At 36.0% G+C, this 15,228-nt stretch overlaps 1 protein-coding gene across 2 annotated transcripts in view; it reads right to left on the reverse strand.

The window, feature by feature from the left end:
* LOC144964967 (uncharacterized) overlaps positions 1-15,228 on the reverse strand; it is a 113,227-nt gene that overhangs the window by 57,854 nt on the left and 40,145 nt on the right. For both annotated transcript variants that reach the window (XM_078899783.1, XM_078899782.1), the window contains exons 20-26: positions 14,860-15,039; positions 13,709-13,871; positions 11,682-11,782; positions 7,881-7,997; positions 3,300-3,437; positions 2,209-2,385; positions 27-186 (exon numbers count right to left, since the gene is read on the reverse strand). In XM_078899783.1, the coding sequence (XP_078755909.1) occupies positions 27-186; positions 2,209-2,385; positions 3,300-3,437; positions 7,881-7,997; positions 11,682-11,782; positions 13,709-13,871; positions 14,860-15,039 (1,036 nt within the window). The remainder of the gene's footprint in view (positions 1-26; positions 187-2,208; positions 2,386-3,299; positions 3,438-7,880; positions 7,998-11,681; positions 11,783-13,708; positions 13,872-14,859; positions 15,040-15,228) is intronic.

The raw sequence follows: 15,228 nt of genomic DNA on the forward strand, positions 1-15,228 counted from the left end.
TTCAATTTATTCCTTAACAAACTTACCCAAGTGAACTAACTACGTGGTTTTCTGCTTCAGTTTTGGGCATTGCCAGAAATCCATCAAGCTTGCTACATTCTTTCTGTGCGTCTTTGTATGAAAAGTTCCTACCAGCTATTAATCCGTGACAAGCATTGTTGGCCATCTTGAATCCAAACGGACATTCTAAATGACATATAATAGACACAAGGTAGAAAAACAGTAACAGTGGGGTCACAGGGTCCATTCTATGTTTGGGACATATTATCTCACTAGTTCATTTTGTTTATACTTTAAGACATTCTTGATGCTATGCGCTTATGTACAATGCTCACAACATTCGCCAACTGGAAATAACGTATATAAACTTTAATGTCTGATTGATATGATTTATTGAGAACTCATCATTAAAATGCTTGTCTAAAAACAATAACAAAGAGCTGAGCGACATCAGTGTCGTTCCATCAATACTGATTTTACTCAATAAATCACAGCAACTTTAAACATAGAAAAATAACCGTTGTTCTCTAAATTGAATTTCTAGCGAATTACTCATTCCGACATAATACTTTTCCTTGTCTGTGGGTGACATAATATAATAATAGGGTATGTTATACTCACGTTATGGAGGGAAGCTTGTGATGTGTTGAAACTGAGCCAACCTTGCTCCTCACAATAAAATCAAGAAAATTGAAAAATTCTGGCCATGTAAAAAGGCACAACTCCTTTATGAAAGATCTTTTATAGGGCAAAGTTTAAGGCAGAAGACCAAAAGGCAGACAACTAAGGACATGGATGGATAATGTGAAAGGCTGGAGTGGACTTTCTGCAGCTGAATCAGTTCAGTTCACGTTCAAGTCCATAAGTTGCAAAAGGCACACTGTACCCATCATTAAAAATCCGATGCACCTAAATGTTACCTATCACACCACACTAACCGTGTCACTCAAATCATTCCATCCTCCCAGTGTTTTTATATATTATGTGGAAAACGCGTTGAAATTATGTTGGGTCTGTGATGTCTATTATGTCATGTGGTAGTTTGTTCCATTCAAGGATTGGTCTAGGGGGGAAAAAGTTGTATTTGTATGTGGCTTGTAGAATTAGTCAATGGGATGACGCCTGATCGAGTATCTGGGATTTTTTTTTTTTAGTTGTTAATGTGGATTGGAATGTTTATGGCTGAGTGTTTGCTCTTGACTGTTTTGTGAATGCACACGTTCTGTCTACGAGACTGGAGTGTTGACTATCATAGTTTGTCAAGAGTTGCAGTAGCACATCCCAGTTCCATCTTGCGGCAATTTGTGGCAAATCTTGCAGCTGCTCTATGATTTTTTTCAATGGTTTTTATGTCCGTGATCTTGTAGTGTTGAAATGAAATTCTCTTTATCAATCCCATCGGGGGAAATTTTTCTTTAGAGTCTATTCTCTAAGGGAAGACTGGAATAACTCATGCGTCAACCGCAGTGCAGCGCCGCATAGTGAGCTAGGGCGAGGTTACTTGCTCAAGGCCACACAGCGGTTTCGGGTACGAAGTAAAGACCGCACGCTGAGCCAGGCTGCTCAATGCAGTACAAGTATACTCCAAAATAGTTCTCACAAATTAAATATTATATGCCTATGCCTTTGTCTTTTCGGGAATTTGATGCAGATTTCTTTTGATGGATTTAATGTTCCCACTGCAGGGTGTTATTTAATTGGACTTCAAGGTACACTATACCATTTTACATGTTTAAGTGTTTGGCCTAACATTTTGTAATAAAAGCTCACTGTGTTTTTCTTGGTGGAGATTGACATCACAGAGCATTTTTCCGGGATGGAAATTAATTTTTCCCATGTGTCTGACCATTGTATCAGTGAGTCTAATTCTAGCCAAAAAGTGGAACAGAGAAGCGTGGTGTAGCACTGGAAGGAAGTAAGTAAGGGTGTTCCAATAGCTCAGATGGTAGAATACTCGGTTTACAAGTAAAGGGACTGAGATCAATTCCGAGTGCAGTCGAGAATTTTTGTTTCTGACCCACCGGTTAACCCATCAGTCATTTGGTAGTTGGGTCTCATAGACATAACGGAAACTACTTTGCGATTGACTAACATTCTATCCAAAATTAGCAAGTAAGTGCTACTGTCCGTTTAACGCTATAGAAATCGTGGATAACGTCCGGCTCCATGAGTCTAATGGCTCTGAAGGATTTTTTTTTGTATACTTACGTTCACATTCCAGAGGTTCACCACTCAGTTTTCCATTTGATAGACATGCCTGCTGTTTACTTCCCTTGGTTGGATATGAAAACCTTTCACACTTGTAGTTCACAGATTCTCCCACAGATATTGTTGTTTGAGTGGTCAAAGTTAACACGTTAGGATTGGTGTTTTGTACCGAACATTCTGAAATACGAATACAAAGAATATGTAACAGTCAATCTAATACAATTGTATATATTGTTCTGTGTGAAGTGAGATTTTAAAGATAAGATAAGATATATCTTATTGTTATTGACCTGAATGGAAATTATCATAATGCCACACATCATTCACTTGTCGGCATCTAGTTTACCCCGACATTACACAGTGGGCAAGCAAATCTTTTTCAAAGCTGCCAGCATCATAACCAGGTCAAACACGACATGTTGTGCGACAATAGAATTTGGCAATTTCGGCAAATCAGCATAGGAGTTTGATATATCTGTTAAAAGCTATTGACACTGCTAAACTATCGCGATATTAAGCTTGAGATTTTTTAAATCATTGATATAGCGCAATATCCACCAAACAAGCGCAAAGTGCTTTTCAATTCTTTCAATTAGCCAACAGCAACACTTAACATGTTAGGCGATATTACATTTTCTTCCGGACAGAGACGCTGTTGACGACCAGGTCTCATTTTTTTACCCGACTCCGGATATAGCATGTTAGTAAAGAGCCCTTTCCAAGGTCTCAATTATGTGCCATTCGCGACTCGCACCCAGGACCTTCCGATCCGAAGGCGAGTTTTATACTAATATGGCCTCATAGCATGACCTCCGTTATGCTTAAGAGTTCACGAAGGCAATACTCATAGCCACAAAACTAATGGAACAATGTATTATTCATTCAAGAGTCAGATTTACTCCCTTTATCTTTATCTCCATTTTATTGACTCATTTTGGCACCTCTAGTTATTAGTTTTACTACACAAAACTAAGCCGCATCTTAACCAGGCAAATTGCAAACCCAACAACAAAACTAAATAAATAGTTAAACAAACTTTGAAATGTTCATATGATGATGAAATTAAAAAATCGAATGGGGCTAAAACTCACTTGCATCAAAACCAGGGCAGACTCGACATGTTTTGCGACAAAACTCATTGACAAATGTTGGCAAATCTTCACACATGGTTGGTCTGTCCGTTAAAAGTCGTTGACACTTGGATCCCAGGACGTCTTCACACTCTTGTTCTGGAAGTATGATCATTCATTTCATTTGAATCGGAAATGTCAAACATACATTGTTCAGACACCTTTTCGAACCATTTTGGTTAGATGAAACAGTAGATAAATGGGATACACTAGCAGGAGTTATACTCACCCAATTTCCAATGTAGAAGAACTGTTCAAGAGATTATGTCTAAGTAAAATGGAGAAAGTTATGAAGGATGGCGATCACCCCCTTCGCAAATATATTAAGTTCTCCATGAGGAGCCGTCGCCTTATATCTATAATAACAAAGGCAACACATCACCTTAATTCATTTTTTGCCACATGGTGTTCGAATTTTTAACGCGCAACTGTGATTTAGATTAAATGCTGTCTTTTAAATATACACTCACAAGTTAGGACTAAAGACCAGAGGTATGGCCTATCTCAATTTATTAAATTAATATATAAAGTGTTGCTATTGGTTCTTTGTTGTATATTATTACATTTTTGTACATTTGCATATATATATATATATATATATATATATATATATATATATATATATATATATATATATATATATATATATATATATATATACATTGTCGCCATAGATTCTCAACTTTGTGTTTACACATTTTTATGCATGCCACGTCTGTAAACGAATTTCTTTTTTTTTTATGAATATATATTATTATCATTATGAAATGAGGTCTAGTGCTTTGACACTCGCATTTTGATCGAAGGGACCAGAGATCCAGTCCCGCTCTCAGCGGAGCATAGTTTAGTCCTAGGAAAAGACCCTTTACTCAAATTCTCTCACCGTACCAGGTGTAAAATAAGTGCCTGGCCGTTCACAGCGTCTGGGGTCTCGGAGTTATAGCGCTATATTTGTATATTTGTATGGTTTGTATGTATGTCTGCATGTATGTATGTATGTATATGTGTTTGTATGTACGCTCATTTCTTTTGTATACATGTGTAGAAACAATGTGCAAGCGTGTATGTTCGTGTATGGCTGTGTCTGTATTTGTAAATGTGTTGATGTTCATACCATGAACCAAACTGAGCATTGTTTAGCTCACATGAATAGGATTCAATAGTCGTACCGTCACTTCCTTCCTAATGACGTATGGTAACTTAGTAACACTGGCTCTAAACTATCGGAACAATGGCGGACGCCGTATGAAATATTTCTCTGGCGAGCTTAAAAGCGTATCCAGAGGAAAAAAAACCCCATCAAGTTGATCATGTTTTGACTTTTACACATTCGGATCACAAGGCATATGAAAAGGGAATGAAAAGTTCTCGCCAGCATGAAGAATAAAAAGTAAAGATTTTCTTTGTTTAGAACCAAGATGGCCGCCGTTGCCGGGCGCGTGACATCAGACTACTGAATCCAATTGCCTTTAATTTGGACAATAAAGATTATTATTATTATTATTATTATTATTATTATTATTATTATTATTATATATTATTATTATTTATTATTATTATTATTATTATTATTATTATATTATTATTATTATTATTATTATTATTATTATTATTATTATTATTATTATTATATATTATTATTATTATTATTATTATTATTATTTTATTATTATTATTATTATTATTATTATTATTATTATTATTATTATTATTATTATTATTATTATTATTATTATTATATTATTATTATTATTATTATTATTATTATTATTATTATTATTATTATTATTATTAGTGGTATGACACTCGCTTTCGGATCGGATGGTCCTGGATTCAAGCCTCGCCGGTGCATAGTTGAGTCCCTGGAAAAGGCTCTATACTCATATTCTCTCACCTTACTCAGGTGTAAAATAAGTCCCTGACCGTTAACAGCGTTGTCTCTGTCCGAAAAAGATTGTAATATCGCCCAACAGGCGTCATGTCTAGTCCTACATAAAGCGCTTTGAGCACGTTTAGTGGATATTGCGCTATATAAAAAGCTCAATTATTTATTATTATTTATTATTGGAAATGTAAACCACTCTTCCAGAGCACTGGATACATACTTTGTGTAATTCATCCTCTGGTATCAAAGTGAGGGTATCTTATTTTATGGTCTAAATATATACTTGTCGTCAATAAAGTTCATCCATCCTCCCAATTTTTCGTCGCGTAAACCTAAGATTTAAGAATCTGCCTACACATCCTGCTACTAAAATAGTAATGCCACCATTATGTCACCTATTCATTATTAGTACTCCGAAAGACTCGTTACATACAATCTGCCAAGGAATTTGCTTCAACAGTCATGACGTCACTTCCCCCGTAATGACGCATAGTAACCTAGTAACTGGCTCTAAACTATCGGAACAATGGCGGACGGCTTTATGAAATATTTCTCCGACGAGCATAAAAGTGTATCCAGAGGAGAAAAACATTATGAATATGATCATGTTTTGACTTTTATACATTCTGATCACATGACATATGAAAAGTTCTAGCCAGCATGAAGAATTAAAAGTACCAATTTTCTTTGTTTAGAACCATGCTGCTCACTGTTGCAGGGCGACGTGACATCATACTATTGAATCCAATTAGGAACCAAAAGAGTAGAGGGTTTGATGTCAGGACTTTCCTTCCCGATTGTTAAAAGTGCAACAAACATAAACTGATTTATTGTTTTACATAGAATGAATGCAGTTGACGTCACTAGCTCTTCGTTATTGTTTTTAGACTGCCTTGTTAATTATTAGTACTCACTGAATTCTATCATTTAGACTATATACGTTGAAGGTTACACGTGGTTGCGTGGGTTGGTATGTCATATCAAGTTGGCGGATTTTATGTTCAAAACGTTTATTTTTAGGCAATAGCCAATATAACTCATAGAAGAATATACTATTTTCATCAACAAATCAAGTAAGTAAAAAATTATTATTATCATTATTATCATTATTATATTATTATTATATTATATTATATTATTATTATTATTATTATTATTATTATTATTATTATTATTATTATTATATATTATATTATTATTATTATTATTATTTATTATTATTATTATTATTATTATTATATTATTATTATTATTATTATTATTAACTCGTATTATTATTATTTATTATTATTATTATTATTATTATTATTATTATTATTATTATTATTATTATTATTATTATTAATGTTGTTGTTCTGATTTTTATTATAATCACTATCAATATTATTATTGTTATATTTTTCAATGACTGATTAACCCAATCCGTGCCTATGTACACTCAAACTATTCCGCATAGGGTTGTAGCTCATCATATATATTACAGGAGGGAATTCCCCATCCTTACTCATATTTCTTGGCAATAATATTCTTTTACTGTTCTTGATTATGTAATTACTTTTATTATTATTATTATTATTATTATTATTATTATTATTATTATTATTATTATTATTATTATTATATTATTATTATTATTATTATTGTAGTAGTTGTAGTAGTAGTAGTAGTAGTAGTAGTAGTAGTAGTAGTAGTAGTAGTAGTAGTAGTAGTAGTAGTATTTTTATTATTATTAATAACATTATAACTACTAAGAGTTTCATCATTTTATTATATAATGCCAATGAGATTATTATCAATGAGGAGTTTTATGACCCATGCGATGACCCGTAATCTATATGTAGATAGCAATGATTACTATATATAGCCCCCTATCTAAGAGTGTACAGGGTTATTAAGTCATATAAAATCAAGTCATTTTCTGTATCATTTTAAAACATATTTTTATTCATTTATTTATTTATTTATTTACTGATTTATTTAAATAATTCTTTTTTTTTCTTTTGCTGTTATCATTTCATGGGGGTTTTTTTTTTTTGTTTTTTGTTTTTTTTTAAATATTAAGGTCAATATACCTATACCTGTTTATTGTTGTATTTAAAAGACGGAGATAAATCTAAATTGGCAAAGCAACGACAAACATAGGGTGTCTCCCATGCCTGAGGTTAAACAGTTAGTAAAATCAATAACAAAGCAAAGCAAACATTGATAATAATAATGATAATGATAATAAAATAATAATAATAATAATAATAATAATAATAATAATAATAATAATAATAATAATAATAATAATAATAATATGTATTATAATCATAATTATATTATTATTATTATTATATATTATATATATATATTATTATTATATATAATTTTATAATTTATATTATATATTATTATTATTATTATTATTATTATTATTATTATTATTATTATTATTATTATTATTATTATTATTATTATTATATTATTATTATTATTACGGTGATAATAATAATGTAAAATCATCTAAAGATTTAATAAATAGATTCGTTATTAAATAGGTTGAATTATAAATTAATAATTCAATTTTTTTAAAAGAAGTCCTTGGTAGCACTCAAGTAATTCACATTTTATGAGTATTTTAGATTAACACATAGCATTAACAACGATATACTTACTCCTTTCCGGTAAAGTGCAGACAACTGCAGAATTGAGGCTACATGGGAAATCATTCCATCCACCGCCACCTTGCATTACTGTGCAGTCTTCCCCACTTCCGTGATTATTTGGTTCTCCTGATACAATTGGATAAGAAAGGAAATTCACGTTTAGTTTTAGAGAAATAAATGTATATATGTTACAGTGAATAACATAATCAGTCGGATGGTGAAAAGGTTTGAACTGAAATATTATCAAATTTAGTTAGAAGATCAATTTTTATCAAAGGTCATAAATGATTAAATCAACCCTTTTTGTACATCTTCCGGAAATATCAAAGCTTAATTTTTACAGCTAGTCAAGTTGAAAAAGTATAAAATTTGAGAAAAGTTGCTGAATACCTTTCCCATACATCTGACCATAACTTCATGAAAAATCAACTGATTTACTTCAACTAAGTCTGGGGAGCATATTCTTTCAGACAATGAAAAAAAAAAAAAATGCAAAATCCACAATTGCCACCTTCCGACTGATAATGTCATGCACTGACACATTTTATGATATAGGGCATGTTCATGTATTTACCAATGTGTTATTTTTAATTCTATGAAAACGTGAGTATGAATCGGTGCGAGATAAGGGAAGACTGGAATAACCCAGGCCGCAGCCGCAGTGCAACGCCGCAAAAGTGAGCTAGGGTGAGGTGACTTACTCAAGGCCACACAACGGATAGTCGAACTCGGTATCTTTCGGATTACACTGAGCCACGCTGCCCCCCCCCCCCCCCCCCCCCCTGGCTGAATATGAGTAAAGAGCTGTTTTCTAATGACTCAACTATGCACCCTTAGAGCAAGACTATAACCCAAGGACTTCCTATCAGATGGCGAGTTTCCTGTAGTGATGTATTTCAAATCCCTCCTAACGTTCTCACGATTTTAAATAAATTGATATACATTTTGCTCACAGCGTCCCCTACATAATTTTATAACCCAGCGTCATGTACATAATTTTATTATTACAGGCGGCATGGCTCAGTGTATGCGGTCTTTGCTTCGTACCCGAAAGGTACAGAGTTCAATCACTCGTCGCTGCGCTCTGTGACCTTTAGCAAGTCACCTCGCCCTAGCTCACTTTACGGCGCTGCTCTGCGGCTGACCCCTGAGTTATTCCAGTCTTCCCTTCGAATAGACCCTAAAGACAAATTTCCCCTTGGAGATAAATAAAGGGATTTTTATTTCATTTTACTTTATTTTATTTTAGTTATTTTAATTACCAGGACGCCGATTTATAATTAATTAAAGACCAACTGAGAGGAGAGAACGATGACACTTGTATGCATAAGTATTACCTAGCGTCGGACATTCCGTCGTATGGTCAAAATCAGCTGGACCGAAAAGAAGACCAACGAAGAAGTGAACATAAGGTCAAACTTATTGAAAACAATTAAAACAAGAAAGATCAAATATTTTGGGCATACAAAGCGCCACAGCTCCATCCAAAACCACATTTTAGAGGGATGAGTGGAGGGAAGGCGGACAAGAGGTCGACCGGCAAGGATATGGATGGATGACATCAAGTCATGAACTGGCCTTACTGCAGCTGAATGCAACAACAGGGCGACAGATAGACATGCTTGGCAGGAAATTTCACGTCGACCTCTGAAGAGATGACACGCCAGATAGATAGATCGTCGGCATCTCAGTATCCTAAGATTACGCATAATGACGCGTGCATATCTTACCTGACGGACCAGCAAGGACTTGCATCAATAAACGCGAAATGTGATTGGATCCGACTAAATGACCAGAAACATTCTGTCACTAACAAATCCAGGAACATCATTGGTTTCTGGGATTAACTCAACTCTGGGCATTTTGAGATAAAAACAAGTGCTCGGCCAAAATTCGAACTTTCTCTCAGTATATCACCCACACTGGTTTTGCCATACTGTTAGAAGGTAGATGTCAAACTTCGCAAGTCAATGCACATAGTGTCAGGAACACTGGCAACAACGCCTAGAGAATGGGGCCCAATAAATGGCAGCAATCCAGTCCCCCGATGTCCGGAGGGAGACGATTACGGTTAACTGGCTGAATAAGATCAAAGAGAGAGGGAATGGGGATACCCCTCTGAAGCGCATTATGGACTGCGCCCCCGTTTCGAGCGGAAATAAGTCCCGGCAACTCTTGTGCGCAGCTTCCCTGACTACGAACAGAGATGCATATACGAGATGGAAGTCGGTTTGGACGAATTCAATCCCTCGAGGGGGCGGGGACATTCACTCCTCTAAGCCTGGTGAGAAGTTGCCAGGCTTCTACACCAGTAAGAGGAGACACTGAGTAGTAGTGAATCGGCTTCGGTCGAGGACGTGCCTCACGGCAAAGTCGCTTCATCAGTGGGGACTTTCCATCTGTCCAACATGTACCCGATGTGGGTTAGAACCCAGCGCATCTAGTTGAACGGTGTGTTGTGACGAAGCTTCCGGGCGGGTTCGCGACGGTGCACGGATTGTGGTAGGGACTTTGCTGATTGGGTCGATTGTCATAACGTAACAGTGTGAGCACCAATAGAAGCTGCTGCCACTGTTGTAATGCAATACTCTTAACTCACTCAATCCTAGAGATTTTTGCTTCTTCAAAATGAGAAAAGGTATAAACAAAAGGTATAGATATTATTCACTAAAACAAACATTAGCTTATACTACACATAATTTGTCTCAGAAAAATGTAATAGTGGCATGGAAAAGTAAGAAACGTGCTTTTATGGAGTTAAACCATCGCAAAAAATATTCCATTACAATAGATATTAAATCAAAGGAATAACTGCGTTCTCCTGTCAGACTTGCTTATGAGTGCACATAGAATATATTCCTATAGAATAGAATTTGGGCTGCAACTATAGATAAAAACGAAGTTGGCGTCACTCGGGTCTTTGTTATTGTTTTTTTTCCAGCTGTTATTATGAGTAGTTCTTACAAAACTGTATTAATCAGAACTATAAACGTTCAAGGTTTACGTAAAGTACGTTATTTCCGGCTGGCTAATGTTGAGAGCATTTTGCCTGAGCTGAAAGCATCAATGGATAGGGCAATTTTGCTAATTAATCTCTATTTTAAAAAACTTGACCTTTTCCATAGGGTAATGTACACTAAACGTGCCCTCATCAAAACAGCAGCACGAAACATGTAGAACGAGACATGAACCTCTTTGGCAATATTATAATTTTTTTCCGACAGAGATAACGCTGATAACGGCCAGGAGCTAATTTTACACCTGACTTTGGTGAGAGAATCTAAGTAAAAGCCTTGTTCACAGCCTAACTATGCGCCGAGCGAGGCTCGAAACTAGGACTATGCGATCCGAAAGCAAGTGTCATACAACAAAACTGCATAGCCACACATAAAGGCTTTTAAAATCTTCGTTCTTATTGGTTTCAACAGTCATGACGTCACTTCCCTTCCTACTCACTTCATCTCTTGTAATGACGCAAGGTAACTTAGTAACTGGCTCTAAAATATCGGAACTATATGAAATATTTCTCCGACGAGCATAAAAGTGTATCCAGAGGAGAAAAACATTATAAATATGATCATGTTTTGATTTTTATACATTATGATCACATGACATATGAAAAGTTCTAGCCAGCATGAAGAATAAAAAGTACCAATTTTCTTTGTTTAGAGCCATGCTGCTCGCCGTTGCTGGGCGATGTGACATCAGACTATTGAATCAAATTCAAACTTAAATCTAAAAATTTATTTTGTTTTGTTTTATTTTGATATAATAACATATAGAATAGATCGTTTAGATATGATAATATACCTCTATTCCAATTCGTCCAGGACACTAGACTCCCGTTAATATCTCGCCATTGACCTTCGACCTCAATGTCTGTGATTCCAATCCAGCAATCGGTACGCATCCTGTGCAAGAAATTATGTAAATGGTGATGATGATGATGATGATGAGGAGGAGGAGGAGGAGGAGGAGGAGGAGAAGAAGGAGGGGAGATGAGGATGATGATGATGAGGAGGAGGAGGAGGAGAAGAAGAAGGAGGAGGAGGAGGAGGAGGAGGAGGAGGAGGAGGAGGAGGAGGAGGAGGAGGATGAGACTAGGACATCAATCAGCCGAGACATGAGTATATTTATCGTATGGTAGAATTCTCAAACGCGGCGATTGCGGTTCGCTCCTCTGGTGCAATAAGAGCAAATGGAAAAATTATTTTCTAGTATTGTACGAGTGATTTCCGGCGACATGCGTCCTCAGTGTGCCTTACAGGTGCGATCTCTGACGTCCTCGTTGGAACTATAAATAGTCAAATTTATTGTTTTTATATAGAATTAGGATGAAGAATGAAAAAAACGCATTGCTCTTGAATCCTTCCGTAGCCCCAATAGCATCTAACAAGTTGAAATTAAAACTTGTATGATTGATTCTAATTAAAACAGTGATTAGATACGTTGCTATAGTGTTTAGAAAAACACCCAAATCAAAACAAACCATTGTTTTGAGTACGGCCCTCACGCATTGTAAAAAAGATAATTCGAATAATGGGTGAATGGCTACAGCTTCAAATTCATTTCGTCAACACAGCTTAGAAAGTCTTCCTCCGCCCTAAAAACTGTTTCATAACCACCTGCAAGTTTAGTTCCTGGACAGTGGAGTACGATGTGATTGCTGGTATCTGCAGCTGCCCAACATTTCCGGCAGGCATCACTGTTCCCAAGTTTCCATCTGCACATATTTGATTTAGTTCTGCCGTGTCCTGTTAAGAGGTGATTTGAGGAAACCCAATATTTCCTTATGGAATGCAGGCACCCAGAAATCCCGATTTCGACTCACTTCTGCGTTGTGTGCCCTCGAGCAAGTCACTTTGTGTTCACTTGAGGTATTCCAGTCATTCCTTTGATGGGATCTTTTATGATGTTTCCTCCTTTTGGTGTTTCCCTGTTCCACATTTCTCTCCAGTTCTCTTCCATTTTGATAGGTGGAAATGTCTTCTCGATTTGAGCCTTGTCGTCGAAGATGCTCCCTTTGTGATTACTTTATAGGGGTGTCATTGAGGTTTCATCAATGCTTGGATGCTTCCTTTGATTAGCGTCTTGTTATCTAAGACTTGCCGGTGCAATGCCGCTCGGTGTTGGGAGCCGCTGAGTTGGAGTTGACTTGAGACATCCTGTTATTATTCTCATTGATTCTCTTAATCGGATGTCAATGCGGTTTACATGTGGGCTCCTCATCCAAACAGGGGCACAGTATTCTCCCACACTGTAGCACAGTGCCAAAGCAGACGTTCTCAGTACCTGTGGTGAGGCTCCCCAGGTGGTACTTGCGAGTTTTCTCACCAGGTTGTTTCTTTTTGTGATTTTATTTGGAGTTCCCTCAACGTGTTTGCTGTAAATTTAGCTGCCTGTCCAATTCAATGTGATGCCGAGGTATTTAGGAATGGAGTCTGGGGGTAGTATTGAGTTACCGAGCTTTCGTGCTGCCATGACCCTGAAGGTGATACCAGCCTCGATCCAGCTGGGACAGCTAAAGATGAGTAGCCAGGTCAAGAATGATCCAAACCAGTGTCCAGACAAGGTTCTTCCTTCTCCTGGACCCACACCTCCAACTCAATTTTTCGTTAAGAATCCATATCTCGCCAGCCGTCATATTCCCAAATTGCACTTAAACACTTCATACTAACCTACTTTGATAGATGATGGACTCAAAAGATTTGTTTTCCATCTGTGTTAAATCCCACAATATGATAGTAAAATAATTAAAATAGGTGAGTGCCTTATTGTGATATCCTTTATTTACCCGCAGATAATGCGGGTTCTCCACCAATATAAACCATACATACGTGAGACTTCGTATAAAATTGTTTTCTTTAAGGCTGCGTGGAAGGACTATCTGGGCACCCAGGCTTTTGCATAATTCTGTAGCACCTTTCAGCGTATATGATATGCCTTTGTACATGTATTTGTAGCAGGTACCTTCAAAGGGGACAAAACCAGCAGGGCAGACTGTGAACAGTAAAGTGATATTATGATACCCATCGTAACCAATCAAACTAAACAGACGTTGTGTTTCTTCTTCTTCTTCTTCTTCTTCTTCTTCTTCTTCTTCTTCTTCTTCTTCTTCTTCATCATCATCATCATCATCATCATCATCATCATCATCAACATCATCATCATCATCATCATCATCATCATCATCATCTTCATCATCATTATTTTTAGCATCTTTTTCTTCTTACTCTTCTTTAAATGAACCGAGGGAATCAGTCAAACTGGGTATTACTGGAATTGTGCATTTCTGAGGGGAATAAAATGTTTTCTTAATAATGGAATTACATTTTAAGTGAACCAATTCTGGCCAAACACTAAATCCCACCAGGTTGTTCCATACGTATTTGGATATTTGAGGGAGGAATTGTGGGGAGGCGGGGGGGGGGGGGGCTCGAGGAAAGAGAACTGTCAACATTTGATGATTCAGCTTCCTACATTGAGTAGTCTTTTCTTGGTACCCAGAAATCCCGATTTCAACTCACTTCCGCGTTGTGTGTCCTTATCCAAATCACTTTGTGTTGCTATGTTCACTTGAGGTATTCCAGTCATTCCTTTGGACAAGACTAAAAACTTAACCCGAGAACGATTGTTTAATATATGAGCATTTATATAGCTCGATATTCACTCAATCTGCTCAAAGCAATTTTCAGTTGATCCCAAGCTAACACAACGATTAGCATGTACGAAGGACTAGACATGACGTCTGTTTGGCGATATTACATTATTTTTCCTTACAGATACAATGATGTTAAGTACCATTTACTAAATTTCACACCTGAGTACGTTGAGAGAATTTGTGGTAAGAGCCTTTACAAAAGGAATCAACTATGAGCCGGCCAGACCGGGATTCAAATCTTGAATCTTCAAGTCCGACCACAAGACAACATAGCCTCACAAAGGAACTATATCTAACAAAATGTTGATACCCTAACTGTATACTTACTGCGAGTTTCACAACCAACTTCTGTCCAGTGACCACTTGTCATACATGTTGAGCTGACAACTTGCTCCGTTTTTTTACATTTGTACTGTACCGTCTCACCAAGCTTGTAACTTGATTTAGTGTCTCCAACAATGACTCTCTCAGCAGGTGGGGTTGGTTTCTCACATGAAATTTCGTGGTCTTATACGTCAAAAGAAAATAATAATAATAATAATAATAATAATAATAATAATAATAATAATAATAATAATAATAATAATAATAATAATAATAATAATATATATAATAATAATAATAATAATAATATATAATAATAATAATAATAATAATAATAATAATAATAATATAATAATATATAATATATATATA

Source organism: Berghia stephanieae, chromosome 2 (genome assembly GCF_034508935.2).
Source record: "Berghia stephanieae isolate SIO BIC M18660-M18661 chromosome 2, UCSD_Bste_1.3, whole genome shotgun sequence".
Classification (NCBI taxonomy): Eukaryota; Metazoa; Mollusca; class Gastropoda; order Nudibranchia; family Aeolidiidae; genus Berghia; species Berghia stephanieae.